This window comes from Chlamydotis macqueenii, chromosome 2 (genome assembly GCF_036417535.1).
Source record: "Chlamydotis macqueenii isolate bChlMac1 chromosome 2, bChlMac1.mat, whole genome shotgun sequence".
Lineage (NCBI taxonomy): Eukaryota > Metazoa > Chordata > Aves > Otidiformes > Otididae > Chlamydotis > Chlamydotis macqueenii.
The window spans coordinates 73,446,603-73,465,952 of NC_141557.1; the positions used below are offsets into that span (position 1 = coordinate 73,446,603).

At 44.2% G+C, this 19,350-nt stretch overlaps 1 protein-coding gene across 2 annotated transcripts; it reads right to left on the reverse strand.

Moving 5' to 3' along the window:
* Nucleotides 1–9,963: 9,963 nt before the first annotated feature.
* NQO2 (N-ribosyldihydronicotinamide:quinone dehydrogenase 2) lies at nt 9,964–18,983 on the reverse strand. Of its 2 annotated transcripts, none has more exons than XM_086741912.1 (7): nt 18,907–18,983; nt 18,259–18,311; nt 16,322–16,486; nt 14,752–14,882; nt 12,526–12,639; nt 12,242–12,343; nt 9,964–10,860 (listed from the first exon to the last, which is right to left on the reverse strand). In XM_086741912.1, exons 2-7 carry the CDS (start codon nt 18,263–18,265, stop codon nt 10,687–10,689), a joined length of 693 nt encoding a protein of 230 aa, XP_086598038.1. In that variant the 5' UTR covers nt 18,266–18,311; nt 18,907–18,983; the 3' UTR covers nt 9,964–10,686. The 2 variants fall into 2 exon arrangements, with proteins under 2 accessions (XP_086598038.1, XP_086598039.1); XM_086741913.1 differs by lacking the exon at nt 18,907–18,983 and adding an exon at nt 18,826–18,847.
* Nucleotides 18,984–19,350: the final 367 nt, after the last annotated feature.

Consider the following 19,350-nt stretch of genomic DNA (forward strand, 5'->3'; position numbering starts at 1 on the left):
GGTAGATAAGTAAATCACAGTGGCTACCAGAATAACTTAAAGTCTTTGATAAAGCTGTGGTGCTCTCTTGCCTAACAGGTCTCTCAGGAGGTAAAACCTTAAAAGAAGGCTAGACCGCCAGTACCTTTGGCACGTGCCAGCAAGCTGCATTGCTAGCATAGGTGCAAGCCACAAACTCTGTTTTCTTCCTCATTGAACTTTTACCTTAAGCACCTTATGTCAGGTAAGGAAAGAGTTTGCTAAAAAAAGACAAAGTCCAAGAGACTAGGAGGGCTTCCTCCTAGGTGACTATGACACAAGTGTAAAGAGCTGGGAGAAAGGCACCATTTCAAAGTGCCACCAGCAGTGGGTAACGAAGAGCTCTGAATAGTGTAGCAAAGGGATTCCCAAATTTTTCAGACCAACAAGTGACTGCTAACTCCTGTAAACTACTGTGGCACCTGTTAGCATCAAATCTCTAATTGAAAAGATTGCTTAATGTTGTTATGAGTGTCAGCTGCAGCCTAATTACTACAGCCTCTTTCTGGAGCCTGGGAACTGTGGAGGTAGTGAAAGTGTCTGTAGAAAGCAGGTGTCTGAGGGAAGAGAAATGTTTATGTGCAGACTTGGAAATTGTCTAGTCAGTTCAATATTGACAAGCCAAAACAGGGAAGAGTAAACTTAATTTAAAAAAAAAAAATAGTTGTGCCTGTAGAAGAGAGAAAGCAAGACCTTTCTCTTCTGAATGTGTATATACTCTATGGGCTACGGTACATAGACAGGGAACATCCTCTCTATGTCTGCAGTGGTGTGCTCTCTTCTGAGTTTTCTTCTTTGGCTCTCCTGGATTGGAAAGGTTGCAGATTTTGTTTCACTGGCATGCTAGCTTGTGTTAAGAACACAGGTCTGAGGATATGGCTGCATTCGTTTAGTAAAAAGGTAAGCTCTGCTATGTCTAATAATTGTTAGAAGAGAGGAGACTGTTGTTGTGTTTTGTTTGTTGTTGGTTTTTTAAAAATTCCTTTACAGTTAATCAAATAGCTAGTAACAAATCACTCAAAGCAGTGCCAAGAATAGCCACTGCTGCTCATGTAGGTGAGGCTGTCTCCCTGGAAGTTTCTGGTGATGGTTCTCTAGCTTTCTTGGGGTGACTGTTGTGCAGATGGGGTGAGTGTCACAGGAACAAAGGCCTGAATTCAATTGTGAACTAATATCTTGCTTCTTTATCTGAAGCATCCCTTTCAGGAATTGGTAGCAAGTCACATACCTATGGTCATTTTTCCATGTTAGCAGTGATGACACATCTACGTACTAGTTATTCTTGTAAGAATTGTGCGTGCTTTTCTTGTGAAGGCAAATTAGATGTCTTTTTGAATGCTGAGTCTCTAAAGTTGCGTTAGTACTATTGATAGCTTGGGGCTGCCATTCAATACCATATAGCTTGTCAAAAAACAGCTCTGCCTCAAACTGCAATAACATAGGACCTTACTCCTATCTACATTGCTAATACCTGTTCCTATCAAACAGCATACAAGCATCGTAACCAGAAGGACTGGAAATTCATAAGTAGTACTAACTTCTGAAATCATGAGATAGCTGCTGAAATGAGCTGGATAACATTCAACAGAGGGAATTTTCTGATAAGACAGGAGGGAACCCTCCTCCTTGGGCATGCTTACTTTTAGGATGCTATCATTTGTTGTTGTTATTAAGTAGTGAGGTACTCTAAGTAAAGCTTTCTGATATTCAGACTTACTTCAAACCCAATTTTTTTTTTTTTTTTTGTAGGAAGGCAGGCAATATCTAGCCAGGCTTTAAGCAAAGACTACGTATTTTGGTGTACTATTTAACATGAGGTATTGGCTGATGTTACGTGGAATCATCACATGAAACAGAAATCAAGGAGGGAAGCTCAAAGGCTCAAGTTCATTCCAAGCTTTCTGCTTTCTATTGAGATACATGGTGATTTAGATGTATCCTCAGTACCTATGATACACCAGTGCAGACAGGTATCTGCAGTTAAGAGAACAGAAATGTTGTAGTTTGGTTTAGCCTAAGCTTACAGAAGCTATGCGTACTTCTAGGGGTTCATTTGTGTTCTATGAGGTAGCCCCCCCTCATCTGTATACTTGGTTGATTTTAAAGCATTTTTTTTTCCTTGTATATAGGATTCGGGACATCTGTATTACGATGGGTTCCTATTTAACAAGTGCCAACATGTATTATGAAAATTTGAACACAGGTTGCTAAAAGAGAGGGACTTTTGCCCACCAGTACATTTGTTTTTTTTTTTTTTTTTTAGAGAAGGATAAAAGTGTAGTAACTGAGCTTGTGGCATTTTTTTTTTTCTCCTAACACCATGGTTATGTTCTTCCTTCTGACCCCTGAAGAGCACATAAACTCCCAAGAATCATGACCTCCTCATTACATCATATTGGGCTTGATCATCATTCAAAAGCAGTTTGCTCCATTCTAGTGATTTGTTACTGATCTCGTGTAGCCTGCGCAGTTAAGGAGGATTGCTGGGCACATTAGCAGGGTAATATGAAAAAAGGCCACACAGTAATTGCAGCCCTTTTGGTCTTGAGAGGTGTAAAAAGGTATAATCAGAGAACGTGAAAAAGTTTGCAAGCACCAAAACTCATAGCCATTTTGTTACCAGTTAGGAAAGGAAAGGAGCAACAAACAGGAACCAAAGCTGGGATTGCCAATGAGGGTGACAGAAAATAAATAGCAAGGTTCCTGCAGCTGAAGACAAAAATGCTGCGTATGTAGATGTTTCAAAAGCTGTCAGTGCATCTGAACTCTATTGCTGTAATTCTCATAACCCACTTTCAACTAAACTTTTCCCTTCGGCTAAGGTTTTTCAGCTGCTGCATCTTTTCACTGAGGAATGACTTATGTTTTATTCCTTTGGAAACAGAAAAGAAAATACCTGTGTCAGATCAGCAGCAGGTTGCAGAACGCGAGGAGGAGCCAAGACAAGTGAAGAAAAGGTTTTTCACAAAACACGAGTTTTCGGAGGACCAGAGCAGAGAGAGCAGGGAAAGGAGGGAGGCGGCTGTCTGTGCAGTGGCTTGCTCCGGTACAACCGTGTCACAGCCGGCTCTGTCTCAGGAGAGACGTGTGTATTCCTGTACGGGACTCGGAACGGGCACTCCTTCGGCCGAGGCAGCCCGAGGAAGGCGCCGGCCGGTACCGGGCTCCCTCAGCCCCTGCAAACCCGGCTGGCAGCCGCGGGCGGGCAGGGCCCAGCGCATCCGCTCGCCGTGCCCTCGGCAGCAGACGGGGCCGGGCAGCCCTGACGCGGGTTCTCTCTGGCCTAGTTCCTCTTTGCCCGACTCCACACGTCGTCCTTCTCCTCCTCCCCGGTTTCCTGCCGCCGGGGCCGCCTCTCCCCGCCGCGGCGACCCGGGAGTTCACCCCCCCCCCCGCGGCCGGGCGACCCTCCCGGGGCAGGGGGAGGCGGCGGGATGCGCCGCAACCCCGCCGGGCCTGTCATCCCGCCGGCCTGGCCCCGGCAGCGCCCGCCCCGCCGTGACCGGGACCCGCACCGGCGGCGCCTTCGCAACATGGGGGCGACGCAGGGCTTTCGGTTTCGGGGGGGGAGCCCGGGTCCGTCCCGTTCCCCACACCCGCCCGCCCGCCCGCCCCATCCCGGTCCGCCCCATCCCGGTCCGCCCCATCCCGGTCCGCCGTGCCTTACCGTAGCTGCGGGCCGCTCTCCTCCGTCCTGCCGCCTCCCTGGGGAGGGCCCGGCGGCGCACGGGTGCGCCCTTACCGGCCCCGCGGCGGCGGGCGGAGGGCGGGCACGGCCCGGTCCCGCCCCGGCCCGTCCGCTCCCGCCTCGCCTGCTCGGAAGCGGAGGAGGCGGCCCGGGCTCGCCCGAGGGCACGGGGGGCGGTGGCGGCGGCGGCTGCCGCTCCTCCCCAGGCTGCTGAGCGGCTCGGTCGGTGCGGACGGCGAGCGGTGCAAACCCGGCCGCCTTCCCCAGACTGACAGCAGCTGTGAGCGCGGTGGAAATGCGTTTCTTCGTGGCGGTTTTGGGGCTGAGGAGGCAGCTTTTCATGCAGGAAGGGTGGAGGCAGGAGTTTCTGTTTGTCAACAGAATAGCTGTAAGGGCCTGGTGCAGAAATACGTCACCTCAAAGGGCCGCTGTGAACCATTGAGTCCACCTCCGCAGAGGCCAGGTGCATCGAGGGCATCTCCAACAGATTTTATCTAGTTTGCCCTCGTCCTAACAGCAAAACAGATTCTGTAACTAAAATGGTCTATTATTTTCATTAGGAAAACTGTTCTAACATAGAAATAATGGCTAATGCAGCTTCTTTAAGTGAGACTGATTCCTTTGACTTTCTTTCAGTGAAGTGATGGAAATGATGAGTGTCACTCCTCTTTGCCATGCCCTTTCCTATTCTAGGGAACGGTTACATTCTCTGCAGTGCCCCATGGATGGTGCGGAGATCACGGCTCAGTGCTACCAGGCACTACTGGAACAGCAGCAGTAGCAGATTCGTGTGGGAGTGCAACAGCAGCACACAGCTTGTGTTTAAGGGAGGGAGCCTTTCTAATGCTGGAGGGCAAGCCTGATAACTATGTGAGAATGAAAGTGGTCCAGGAGCCTGTTTCCATTTCCTGGTGGAAACTGAGGCCCCAGACTGTCACAGGTCCGGAAGAAGCACGATGGCCATAGAGGGTTTGATTTAATTCTATGCTAGGGGCCACGGTGGATTTTATAGTTAGAGTTCCACAGCAGTGGAGGACTTCTCAGGTTGTGTTTGTACCAGTCCTATTCCTGCCACATACACACAAAACATTAGCAAACAAAAGAACCCCATTTGGTATTATGAGGCTTTTGAGATTTACATGGGTACACTGGTATGCAATGCTGGCATGTTCTGTGCCTCTGGTCCTTTCCAAGTACAGACCTTGTCCTTCATTTCTCCCTGTGATGGTCAGCAATGTAGTATCTGAACTCCTAAACCATTCATGTACCCTTATCTGCCCTTCTGGGGGAATGCACAGTCTGACTTGTGCCTTCTGCTGGCCATCACGTTCATCTGTGAGGGGCAGGTGCCTCCTACCTGCCAGCTTTCTGAAAGGTGTCCCTTTGGAAAGACAGATAGGAAACAATAGTGTGTGGGCAGCTGCAGTTTTGTAGAGGTAGAACAGCCTTGGTGATTGCTTTCAGGCTGAAGTTTTCTCTCTGACTTTCTGCACCTTGTTGGACAAACTGAACAAACAGCTTCTTTCCAGGAACCCTCAAAAAAAAAAAAAATGCTGAATCCAACTGTTTCCACTAAAAAAAAATGCTGGCAATGGAACTGGCACATGTCCAGCACATCCCCATTTTCCACTGATTCTGGATCAGCTGATATTGAGCCAGAACAGGAGTTCAGTGCTCCAGATGCAAGGGCTGATCACCTACTGTGATGAGGCAACTCAGGATGGCTATGCTGAGTTGCCAAACTGAGCTCATCCTAGTTTTGAATACAGACATTTCATGTGTATCCATGCTGTGAGGTATCGTAAGGAGAGTGTTAAACCTGCAGTCCAGAGAATATCTGGGACGTTCATCAACTCAATAAAGCAAAATCAAATCCAGACATGGTATCTCTGGTGGGCCAGTTGTGCAGTTTTCATCTTCTGCAATCCCAAATATTACAGAAATATTTTGATAACATTTTACTTCTGAGGTTTTTTGTTGGTTTTTTTTTTTTTTCTGCTTTTGAGCTTTGCGTTGTGTATGTGGCTAAATACATAGGCTGAAGGCAGGAAGATGGCTAAATTTATAAGAATTGAAACACTTTTAACCACACAGTATCATTCAGTGGTGATTTGCCAGCAAGTGCTAGGCAAAAAAAAAGAAACTAGCATTTATTTGTTGGTGCTTAGAGGTCGGTGTTGCCAGTTACAACATTCCTTCTTGAAATGAACAGGGAAAATAAATTGATCTAAAAATGCAATCTGAATTTACAGAGAAATCTCTTAATTCTGATTGAGAAGAAAGGAAGGATATTCTCCTTCCTTTTTAGTGCTTTTCATAATAATGCATTTATATGAGTGGAAGTTTTCAATTTTAGTATTCAAGAAAATAAAATAAGCCCATTAGTTCTCTTTTTACTTGAAGTTCACTAATCTTGACCAAACTTTCACTTCGTAACAAAAATCTCAGCCATCTTATTAAAACTGACAGAATGTATGGATGCAGTAGGTATTTTAATACCCTTAAAAGGATAAGACAATTACCCAGCACTAAAATTTGAAAGCAACCTAAGCTTAAATGTTTTGCATCTCTTTTGTGGAATGTAGCCTCTTTAGGATATCTACTAACATAGTGGGATTTTTTCTTGAAGAAAAAAAGTTGTACATGAATTATACATGGCTGTACTGGCTGTTCCTCTCTTCAGCACAACCTTTCAGTAACTTGTCTATTGCAAAGTATATTCCTCTGCAAGCAGGCAGCTAACCTCAGTGGCATTGTTCCAGGAATTAAATATTAAACCAAAGGAAGAACTATCTACACCTGCATTTAAATGTTTGTTTTTTGTTTTTTTTTTAAACCTGAATTAAAAGCACCTTACTGCAAGAATTCAGTCTTTGTTTCCCTAGGCTATGAGGTTTCTTGATTACATAGTTCAGATGGGCATCTATTTGTTTCCCTGTGTTTTTCTCAAGTTGCAAGCATGTCTCACTTGCCATTTCAGAACATCAAATGAAATAAATTCAGTTATGACTTTTGGAACAAATTGTCAGAGAAAAAGACCAATGTGTTGCCTGAAAGTGTGTGGAAAAGGAGGACCACCAGCAACAAAAAATAAATCCCCAGATTAAATGGAAGGGGAAAGCATGTTGCCCTTGTACCCCTCTGCCCACCCTGAAATGCAGCTACAAATTACTCACTTAATTCTAGCTTTATTCTGATGAAATCAATCCTGTTCTGACAAGACTACATTTGACTACTCACATAATGTGATTTAGCAGTGCAATCATTCTTTAGATCAAAATGGCTGCAATGTTTCCAGTTACTACTAAGAAACGAATGCTGCCACTTCCTTTCTCGCTCCTTATTAACCACAGAATACTCTCTATTGGTTTTCTACACGGTAGAATTCTCCCTTGAGTTTTTGAAAGGCATGTGCCAGAACATGCATGCGCCCTTGCACAGTGTGCTGTACAGCAGGCACTGAAAGCCTGTCAGGACAAGGACGTCAGCTCTTGGCTCAGCATCCACTGCTGCTGCACAGTTGACTGGCTGCCCGAGCGTTGAAAGAGCATCGCTCTGCAGCAAATGTGGTTTAACCTGTTACGTGAGGTACAGCTCACGGCTCTAACTACCTCTTCTCTGAACAGATATAGGAGAGCTAGACACGAAAGAAAGGAAAGTGACAAGAATCATGAGGCATGTGGAACAACTTCTGTATGAGAATAGACTACATGCATGAGGACTCAGATTGACGGTGGAACGTTACAGTTGAATAGTAGTTCTTAGCTTGCCCCCCACCATATACACCCTTGTACAGTGGCTTTCAAATAGGAATGATATTCCTGAAGAATTTACTTTAGGAGAAGTTAAAGCATGTGGAGAATGGTGATCTGGCTGACATAGTCTACTTGCATTTCCATAAGGCTTTTGAGAAAGCTTTGTGGGGTTTTTTTTGTGTTTTTTTTTTTTTTTTTCCAAGGAAACTAAGCAGGTAGGGGATAAGAAAAGAAGGTCATGGCATGGAGACGTGTTTAAAAGATAGGACAACAGTAGGTGGTCAGCTCTCAGAACAGAGAGAGGTTACAAGTGCAGGGATCTGAGCTATTGAAAATGATCTGGAAAAGGATACGAGCAATGAGGTTGAGAAAGTTTGCTGATGATATGGATTACTTAGAGAAGGGAGGACAAGGAAAGCAAATTGTGAAGAGTTTTAGAAAAACAGTTGAGTGACTGTGCAATGAGATAGAAAGTGAAATTCAAGTTATGTAAAGGGGTGCAGATAAGGAAAAAAAATTACCCTAAAAAAATTACCCTAAATTGATGTATTAAATAATGGGCCCTGAGTTGACTGTTACCAGTGATGGCCAAGATCTAGGGTTATAACAGATGAAAACATTAACTAAAGCAGATCATATGTCAGAGATTATTAGGGAAGGAGCACAGGAAGTAAAAGGAATTCAAGAGTCATGTAGTTGACTGCACATACTTCTGGTTCTCTCTTCCCTGTGAGACAGTGAGATAGGATAGTGAGACTGGAGGAGTTCAGAGAAGGGCAATAAGGGTGACCAAAGGCCAATGTTTTCTCTTGGAAGAACAACTGAGCAGGACAGGACTCCATAGCCTGGGAAGGAGATTATTTAGGAAGGGAGGCGATGCACATCTACAGAACTCTAAGTGCTGTGTAAAAACATAGATGGGACTGACCATTTACTGTTGACAGGGAGGAATCCAATGAAGCTGCTGGAAACCAGATGCTTCACCCTCCCCTGGATCCCTCCCTACTCCAATGCTTCATGCAAGGAAAAAGCTGACCTGCTGAACTTTGCAAAAAAAATATTGTCTGCCAAAAAATATAGTATGAATTCAAGAGAAGACTGAACAAAATTGAGAACAGAGATCTGTTTAGCTTGGTAAATATAGAGAAAACATATAGAGCTCAGGAAATCCCCCAAACTAAATATAGTTGGAGCCCGGAGTAGTGTTCAGGGGAAGTGCTTCCTCTTCCTGGCCTATAACCACTGTGGAGAGAAAACTCAGAGTTGGAGGATCCTTGTTCTGACCTAGCATGGCCACCCTTGTATACTTAGATTACAAATATTTCAGTCTAATACAGACACTTAATGCTGCCACGTGTGTGGGAGCCGGCATGCGTCTGCCAAATAAGTGTCAAGAAGTGTATCTTCATCATATAGGTCAGTCTGAGATTCTTTGTCTAAGCTCTGCAATTGATCCAATACAGTAATATTTGGTCTAATAGTTGCAGCTTCTGCTTTCATATCCATTTCCTTCTTTCTTGAATAGTCTGGTGACTGGACACAGTGAACATAAGGATGATTCCTCTCCTATACAATTTTAATATTTGCATTTGTCCTTCAGTCTGTCTTCAGGTAACTTAAAAGTTGTTTTCCTTAAGTCTCTTAGGCAAGAATCTGCTTTCCCCACAACTTATGTGCGTAACATTTGCCAATTTTATTCCCTTTCACTTTCTTTTTCTTACTCAAGAGTTATTGAGCTAAAGCAAATTTATTGTTTGTGTAACCTGAAGGCTTTGACTCATACGCACTGAAGCAGACATCTGCAACAGCTTAGGGCAGCACTACTTCCAGGGGTCAGTCTCTGCTAGGGGTGGCCCTTCACCTCATAAGGTGACAAACGGGAATACGTGACTCTTTCCCGGTGGTAGCATTTCCTCGTCTGGTGTATCAGTTTACCCTCCCCCTCCAGAATCTGGGATCAGCATGTTTATTACCCAAATAGCCCTGAAAGAAACATGAGGGTTGGGCATGACAAGACTGCTAGAAAGAATGTATGGCAGGTGCACACTCTGTATGCAGAGGCCTAAATGTCATTTGACAGTGACTCAGAAGACCGTTTCTTATTCAGGCCACATTCTTCTAATTTCAAAGCCAGCTGTTAGGTAAGTTGATCAAAGAAAGAAATCGTGTAGCTAAGCGAGAAACCCACCCTTTGCCTTATGCACAAAAAGGGTTAACAGCTCTCCAGTACAAAAATAAACCTGCTAAACTTCAAGGTAAAAATCACAGATGTTAAGAGCCAGACAGTCATTTTCTCCTACTAGATCCTTGCTCGTAGACAGACAGTGCTCCTCCAGGTGTTTGAGTAGGCATTCTGCCTCCCTGACTGCCATTGCTAGAGATCTCCAAGGGAACCCACGTACACTGCTGTCTGAAGGGATGCACCCAGCCCTCCAGACCCAAACAGCAATACTGACTGATGTGAAGGGGCAGGGAACAGATAGGACTCCTTTTTCTCTCTACTCAGGGTAACAAAAATAGAGAACTCCCTTTTATTTTAGGAAACTACATACTTTGCACATGGGAGCTACGTTCTATAAAGAAATGCACTACATGCACATACTGCCATGGGATATTTTTGTTTTCTTCCTTTTCTGATATCTGTCATAGCTTTAATACTGCTTTAATGTATTTGTAAATACATGGAAAAGTCTAAGGCTGGAAGTCCACAAGGCCTTCCAGCTGTATAAAGCACTGTGCAACTGTACAACCTTTTGGTTTATTCACAATCTGGCTTCGTGGCTCAAAGGCACAAGTGTAGATCTCATTCAAAAGAAAGGGATTGGCTACAACAAGGTTGAGTATGGGCAGCATATTCCCTGGCAAATAAAAAAAACCAGTGTCAGTTGGTACAAAAAGTGTTAAAATAAACTGGGCAGTGTAGTTCACTGTTTCATAAGCAGCAGTGGTATAATCTGCAATTAAATACCACTTGTGTAATCAAGCACTTGTAGGCAGGATGTCACTGTTTATATGAGCAGAACTCACAAAGAGTTTTGTACCCGTCATTGAAGAGAATCCCTCAGGAATCAATGAAGATCAATGCTATATTGTCAGTTAAGCACCTAGCCGTAGTAGTCGAGATACTGCTAATACATTTGAATTGGGAAATTAGAATTCAGATATTGAGATAAAGCACCAAAAAGAATGAAAAAAAAATAATCTCTGTAGTCTTGTGCCTGAACATTACTTGAAATACCACTCAGGGGAGCAGTTTATGGGTTCTTCCTTCCAAATTGTCTTCAGACGCTGGGCCCAGGCATTTAGCATCTCCTTCCTCTTCTCCTCAGAGACATACTCTGGAGCGAAGCAGATGTGAGGCGCAAGGACTTTGACACCACAAAAGTGCATGATTCCATGCTGGAACCAAAACAAAGAAAGAAATGCCTCAGGAATTAGTTAGTCTTTAACTTTCAATTCAAGAATGTGGAAGATTCAAATCTGAAACTATTTCTCTGATCCAATAAAAGGCAGGTTTTCTAAACCTGTGCATTTATCAGAAGAAGGGAAATAAATTGTACAAGTTCATTATCTATCCTGGCAGTCAGTATTGAAGGCTAGGCATTAAGCAGAATGAGATACAATACTCTGAAAAATACGGTCAGCTTCATTTATTCTGCTCTGTGGAATTTATTTTTAAGCACTATTAAACCCACAGAACTGTTCTTCTTGGCTATCATACGCTATTAAATTTGCAAGGATCAGAGACAGCCTAAAGTTCACTGTACTGTTTGAATCTCCACAGATTGCTCCTGAACGGCAGTGTATTCCTCATCAACTTCTAAGTATTTTTTTTAACTTTTTGCCTCTGGCTTAGCAAAACGATCCCGAACGAAGGCTAGTGCCTTTCAAATCAGTTCAACTTGCCATTTTCCCTTTGTGTATTTCTGAATTCACAGTTGTGTTTCAGCTTCTTTGTTACGTTGACTTGCAAGCTCTACAGCTACATAGTTTCACAAGGGCAGACAGCTAGTAATCGCAATGGGTAGGAGACCAAAGAATCTAAGCACATCTGTTGTATTATATCAAGAAGTAGCTGGCACAATTTGGCTTGCCACTTGAATTTCTCAAAGCATGCTTGCTACTTTTGATAAAAGGGTAGCAATGAGAAAAGACATGCTAACTTCCATATGCTGATCATTAGCGTCAGGATAATGTGTGACTCTCCTCCTGTCCTGCATCCTACGTGAAGCAGGTAGCTATGGGGGAAAGAAATCCTGTAAGCTAGGGCTAAAGGAAATCCTATAACACCAGAGAAACTTAAAAGGCTGACAGTTTAAGCTTTCTCCAGATTCCAATCTGGAGGAAGGGGCACAAAACAACTTTAAACCTCTGTGGACTTTTAAAGTAGTTTCAGGATTTTAGGGCCCAATTTATAACCTGCAGATGCTTGGTGTTGGGGGCGACGAATATCAGAAGCCATGGGACTGAGAAATAAGGGACTTTCTAAGAGAAGGAAAGCAAGATTGAGGACACCTGGTGGTGGTTAGAGGATCTATAGCTATAAAAGCACGGAAACGGTAACAATAGGTGGCTCCCCGCCTAGCACGTGGTAGGGTCTGAGACTATGCTCCAACATCTGGACTATGCTCCAACATCTATGCACCAACAGCTTGGAACTGACAACATAATTCTTTCTTATTATATTTAATATAAAATAAACAATAATAAAACTGTTAAAATAATTAGAATAATAAAAATTAAGGCAAACAAATAACAACGAGATATTCATATATTATACCTGCATGGGCCACAGGAGATAGCGAATATCGCCACTGATACCTCCTTTTGCATACATCTCTTCACTTCCTCCAGTGGTGAAAGAGAACAGGGATAATTTGTTCTAGAATTAAGAAAGCAGCACTTGAGTTAGGCATGTTTAAGAAACAGTGGCTAAATAGTTCAAGAGATATTCAGGGGAATCTGGACAGCATAAATTTCTAGAGGAAGTGGTGTCCTCCTCTTTCCCAGACCTTACGCATAGTGGCAAGTCTTGATCTTAATAAATCAATCTCAAAAACATACCTTGAGCAAACCGGAATCATAGCAGTTTGGAAATTCATGAGCAAATCCTTGGACCAAGACTCTGTCCATCCAGCCCTTCATGATTGCTGGCATGCTGAACCAATACAAGGGAAACTAGGCAAAAAGTAAATTACCTTGTTAGCACAGAGTTCGAGCTGTCTTTAGGCCTGGTCTGCAGGCCAAATCCTGTTCTCTTAATCTGTTCAGATCTTGTACATACCTTCTTCCAGCTCTCTGTCAGGAGAGGCAGTAGCTATGCTTGGCAAAAATAACTGAAGTGCTTTCTGTTTGTAGTAGTCTAAGGTACATTCCTGAGCATCTCTAGCATACTAACACCACGGTGAATGTAAGGGTTTCCACAAAAATTAAAGTTGGAATATGATGAAGCAGGAAGGTGCCACTTAATTCAAATTTAAAACTGTACAGAATTGTGTCCTATTGCTGAAATGCAAAAGGAACGTATGATCTAACAGAGAATATGGCCAAAATGCAGAGAGCCTTATTACTAGGACTGATATCTGGTGATCAGTTCTGATCCGACAGCCTGCTGACAAATGCCATGGGATCTTAAGAAAGACTTACTTTCACATCCTGCCGACATGATGACCCTGAATCACTTTATTGAAAAGATTCTTTAACAGTAAGACCCTCTGTTTCTAGATCCTCCAGTTAGCCTATGGGACTACAGCCTGAAGCTGTCATGTCTTATTTGCAGTATCTTGAATGCTTTATGGACTCTTATTCCAGGATGCACGGCTATACGTAAACCTTTACACACACTGCAGTACAGAAGAAATTTTGTAAAATCTTATCCATGTGTGGCTCAATTCAAGATGGAAACAACGTGGAAACTAGGCATAGTTTTCTGCACAGGAACATAACCAACTCTTCACAGCAGTCTACAGACAGAAAGTAGAAAGCAACCACTTCCTTCAGGGGATGTTTTACTATACTTAATCTCAGAAGCAATAGCGTAAAATGATGAAGACTTACAGTGAAATGCTTAATTGAGATATCCTCACATCCTAAACTTCATCTAGAATTGGACAGTGGAATCTATGTAGGCTATGCCTAAGGCCAACAGTCACACAGGTATACAAAGAAATGTGGAGCTAGTATTGCTTTATACAGTGTTTCTGGGCCTTGTGGACACCAAGGACAGACCTGGGACAGTGAGGAGGGCAGATGGGGTGTGACATCAGTTAGGAAGTCTAGATAGTGCTTCTGCAACTCAGCAATAAACAAGGACAGTCCAGTTGGGGAAGTCCAAATTCCCTGAGCCCACTGCCTGGTCCCAGCTGCTCACCCAGAAACTAAGCCTTGCCCTGCATCCTGCTAGTCTGCCTGACGACTGTGGTCATGTAGATCTTTGTGCATCTGGATATTAAGTTTGGCCTGGTGCTGGTGAATTACCGGATTTGCTGTCATTTTAACCTGGATATCTGTGCTACTGAATGACTGGATTTGCTGTTGTAACGACTCAGACAATTGTACTACTGATCTGTATTTGTCATCATTACTTAGAGATAAAGTGTTTACTGCTAAAGCTTTTGGTCTGGTACCTGTTACCAGATCCCAGCCTTATAACTCGGGAGGGCCATCTTAAGTCCTTACACCCATATATCTCTGTGTGAAGATCTGTTTTTGCTTTGTGTGAGCTCCAAGATAAAGGGATAGTATCGGGCGGCCTGGTAACATGGCATGGTTCTCATATTGAGATTTACAGTATTATTTTGCATTCAATACTTTCTAGTCTGAGTTGCTCAGTACAATTGTTGTGGAGTTCAAGTAGCATAAGAACCAGCCTTCACAAAACCTATGCAATCAGACTGCTTTTAAATGTTAAAATGAAGCACAGCTGTGACTTTTACTTAGGTATTTTAAGGTTCTAATTTCAGATGCCTTTCTACTCCCCAAAAATGCCAGTGTGAAGCCATTATTTGTGTGAAAACTTCATACTGGGCTAGCATGAATAATGTTCGCACATTATTTGATATTTTTGTTATTTTCTAAAGTCCACATCATATCAGAAAAACCTGACACCTTGAAATTACTATGCTGGATACAGATAGTTTTGTATTGATAGCAGAGCTACTCCCTCTTTTTACTTTGTCTAGATTCAATGTTCCTGATGAAATCTATAATGTTCTCACTTGCTATTGCTTTTCTTTTGTTCAACTTTGTATATTACAATTGAAATCTTTTAATATAACTTAAAATAAAGACCTGAAAAATCAATAAGTCTGCTTCCTGCACCTTCCTTTGCTCTTCACTCACATCACTGGACAAACCTCCTCTCTTGTAAGCTTCCCATGTCTCCACAGCATAATTGAACTCTTCTGAGTTGTGCAAGCAACCTGTGGGTAGAAGCGAACAGTCACTGCTAGCCCTGTTTCTGGCATCATAGCCAAATAAAGAAATATATGTTGCTTTTTTGTTGTTGTTGTTGTGGCTATTCAGCATCATCATAGCTGATGGTGATATGATTTTAAACTGGAGAGGAACGTAGCGTCTCCGAGTACTAAAACTTTCACCTTTCTGTAGCAAAATATCAAGGGCAGTAAGAGGACCTAAGCTTGGCTCTAGACTCTGGTGATGCAGGTGGATCATTTAAGAGAATTTTGCTAATTGCTCTGCCTCTGCATAAGGGATTAATGAAACCACCATGCAGTCACAAGCACTATGTAGCAGCTTTTCAGCCTCTGTAAGTGGGAAAATCAGCAGGGGCTGGGGAACCAGTGTTGGCCGGCTCTGCTGACTCCACTAGTCGGGTGAGCTGATTCAAGTATGTCTGAATCAGACATATACATTAATTCTGCTGATTCAACACACAGATCATCAATCTCTAACAGAAGAGAGAGGCAGTAGCCTCATGAACTAAACTCCAGCAAGTCATAGAACAGGATCTGAAGGCATTTCTCACCCACAAGAAATGGACTTCAGAGATGGGCTGTGTACATGTGCTAGTGCATTTTTCCCTCTCAGTAATGTCGTTATGAGCCAAGGTTCATATTCAGGAGTAGACATTTAGAAATGTTTACATCTGGTCATTAATAAGTTTCTTCTTGTTTTTGACAGTGCTTGTACTAGACCTGTGCTATTTCTTTTTTATTCTTGTTTTAAGGAAAGAATTTCAGCTGTAGCAGATTATGATACGGCTTTGTGTTTCCTAACCTGGAAAAATACTGGGGCTAAATGCTAGTACGAGCATAGTGAAAATATCACATAAGCCTAACAAGAGCATCACTGTTTTTCTCAAGTCTTAACTGCATCATCTAGTCGTTTTTAGTAATCATATGCTACCAAGGTAGTCGGAAGGTGCCAAAACAACTCAAAAGCCCAAGGGCTCAGCGCTCAAGTGCCTGGTGCCAACTTGTAGAAAGTAATTTTGTTCATTAAGAGAAGGTGGTTCTTAGAACATCTCTGCAGTTGATTCCAAATACGGCAAAAATCATGTTTTCCCTCATTCACTTTAGCGTAAAGGCAAAACACTGTTTTACAAATCTGTACTATACAGATATTTCATTTTTCTGATGGAGGAGCCATTTCTAGTGATCAGATTTATTTTAAAAACATTATAATTCCTGGGTTCCTACACTGACATTTCTTCATCAATGCTGATAGAAAACAAAAAGCTGAGTCTTGTTATTTGAAGGATATTTGTACAAAATAATAGCAACTATTTTCAGAGTGCACCTAACTGTATGGTTCTGGATTGTTAATGGAGCAGGATAGACAAGGTGAAAGTTTGTCTCGTTGGTACTCTTGAAAAAGGTGTATTTGTGCCTAGTCTCACCAACAATGTCATTTCTTGTTGCTCTTGGCTCGAACTGCATTGCATATAAATCAGACACCGTGACACTGCAGCCCTGCTTGCTCAATTCTTCCACAGCAACCCTCTTCAAAGATCCATTCAAGGACTTGGGCTCTTGATGTGCATAGACTATCAGGACTTTCCTCCCTGGAGGAGAAAAACCAGAAGATACCTTTGAGTATAGGAGGCAGACGCAAAAGAGTTTGTGGAGCCAGGGCCTGGTCCTTCATTTTTTCTGTAGTGTGTTTTTACAAAACTAGTGAAAACAGAATGACAGTGGCAGCATCTGACTCCTGCTCAGCAGCAATGGGTGACTCATGAGGAACTAATCAGGAAATGCCCCCCATCCAGCAATTTTGTGCTACACTGGGCTTTCCTAAGTGGAAGTCAGTGCTTCCACAGCAGCTCACAGCACCCTACATCAGCACAACCCAGTCTATCCTCTTGAGTCAGCATCTGTGTTCATCTGATTCCACTAGACCCCAAAAAAACCTCACCCAACAAAAGAAAAAAAAAAAAAAGCTATCTGCTGGTTTAGTGCTCTAGTTCTCTATGCTGGGTCAGACAATCTACAGCAGAAGTGTGAGGTGTGGGCTGGAATCAAAGCAGTGCCAGCTTAAATTCCCTCAAACTCTTGTGGAAACAAGTTCTGAGATCTCAGAGGATTCCCCTACTGCAATGTGGGATCCCCTCATCTTCCAGTTCAGTGTTGCGCAAGTGACAACATCGGTGTAGATGTTTAAGATGCCACTATCCCACTTCAGCATCATCACAGCAACTTCAATGGAAAGCAACATGATTTTTTCTTAGATATGATGGTGAGCCACCTAGTGTATCTCAAATTGCTGACAAAATGGATTTAAGGTAAGCTGAGTGGCAAGAGGGATATGCTGGGATGGAGCTTCTTAAACTGATGTAACTAGGTGTATCAGAGGTTACTCGTTTGAAGTTTTACTGTACACAGGCCATCCAATTTTAATAATTCTCAAAAAAAATCATTAATCACTGAACATAAGGGAAAGGTGAAATACTTTTATGGGGTAGTAGTTATTTATACATAAACACTGCAGAGGAGGAAATTTCCAGGGATTATTGAAAATTACTGGATCTGCAAAACATGCAGCTCTTGGTTCCTGACTGCCAAGGCAAAAACTCGGGCATCTCCTGAGTTCAGTTTCTGCAGGGGACAGAGAAGTCGTTTGGCCCACAGCACCACCAGGGTGTCAAGTGACTTTAAGGCATCAGAGATAATTAATAGAATCAGAGCGTGATGAAACAATACCTCATTTTTAACCTATATTATAAAGGGTGATTATTTCTCCAGTGTACATGGCATCCATGAAACAACAGGTTTGCCAAAAGACTATTAAATTCTGTGGTCAGATGCTATAATAAATTTAACTTGTATAAACTATTTAAACCCTTGCTCCATAACTTATTCTGGAACATCAAGAGCAGTTACCCCTCTGCTGTTCCTGCTAACTCCCAGCAAGCAGGTACTTCAGTGGCTGGAGATGGTGCAAGTTCACAGATGCGATAGGATTAATTCTGCAGGCTGCTGGTTTGTTTCCATTTCAGTGGAGCTGAGGGCACTCAGTGTTCAGAGAGACTGGAGTTTTCAAAGGTACTGTTTACTGAAGTAATTTTAGTCATTTGAAAAAGTAATACCTTAGTCCCCCAACTAAACATTACTGTGAGGTGGTGGATGCCCCATCCCTGGAAACATTCAAGGCCAGGTTGGACAGGGCTCTGAGCAACCTGATCTGGTTGGAGACGTCCCTGCTCTTTGCAGAGGGGTTGGACTAGATTACCTTTGAAGGTCCCTTCCAGCCCAAACCCTTCTGTGATTCTATGATTTGCCCTATACCAGTGTGTCCAGGCCTGAAACGAACAGCATTTTTATTAGTCCTTGTTCTTACCTGCCATTTTCCAGAAGTACTGAGTAGCATCTGTCTTGAGAACCTGACACGGCCTGTGAACCCAAATGACACATGCACTCATGTGAGACACATCAGGCAAAAAGGTACAAGGAAAGGCACCGTTTCAGGAGGAAAGGTGCACTTCTGTGTGGACGCAGATGGGCTGCGAGGGGAAGGAAAACACCATCTGAGTGGCTATGCCGTCTGTCCGTGCGCCTACGCCTGTGTATGGGGATGTACACACACACCCCCCACGGCGGGCGCTGCAGCCGCAGGGCCCGCCGGAGGCCGGGACCAGGCCGGGCCGGAACCGTCGTCCTGTGCTGACCGGCGGCGGGAGAGACGGGCCCGCCGTGCCGCCTCAGGGCCGCCCGGCCCAGCGCTCGGCCGGCGGTACCGGTAATTTCGGCCTGCGGGCCGCCGGACCGGCACCGTGCGACTACCGCACAGCCGCTGCACCCAAGGGCTGAACGGGATCCACCGCGCCCCCGCCCCGGAGATCGAACTGGGGGCTCATCCTGGTTTTCCTGCTACCCTCCCGAAACCGGTTTCAAAACTACTCCAGACCCCCTCGGCCCTGGATCCTGGCCCCAGCCCGGGCAGGGCCGCTGGCCCTTCTCCCCGCCGGGCGCGGCCCGGTGTTGTTACCTGCTGCCCGCGGCCCGGCGTACCCCTGCGGCACGGCTTGGAGCGGCTCTGCCGGCGGCCCCGCTGCCCGCCCCACCCGGCCCGACCCAGCCCCGGAGGCTGCGCCGGGGCGGGACGCGAAGGCCGGATCGGCGCCGCCCGCTGCTGCGGCCCCCGTTAGAGACATCGCCCCTTCTGCTGCTCTTGCCCGTGAATAACTGCTGCTATACACACGGTGTATCACACACTCACCGGCCTTTCTTTGTAACCGGTGCTGCCCGTCCCGGGGTGTGGACACAGGGGAGCTGGGGCAGCTCATCAGTGGGTGCCCCTCCGACTCTTCAAAGTCCTCACCCATCTACTAGGGGCCAAATGTCATCAGTCGTAGTTTTCAAATGAAGAATTCGAGGTGGAAATGAAGTGACTGTGCCCAATGGCTTGGGAAGTAAATGGCCGAGCTACCAG

What these genes read in the sequence shown, in the direction of transcription:
- NQO2 (XM_086741912.1), bottom strand. An exon ending in ATGATTCCGGTTTGCTCAAG is followed by an intron (nt 12,344 to 12,525) that starts GTATGTTTTTGA and finishes TCTTAATTCTAG; the next exon opens with AACAAATTATCCCTGTTCTC. An exon ending in ATCTCCTGTGGCCCATGCAG is followed by an intron (nt 10,861 to 12,241) that starts GTATAATATATG and finishes TTTTGGTTCCAG; the next exon opens with CATGGAATCATGCACTTTTG.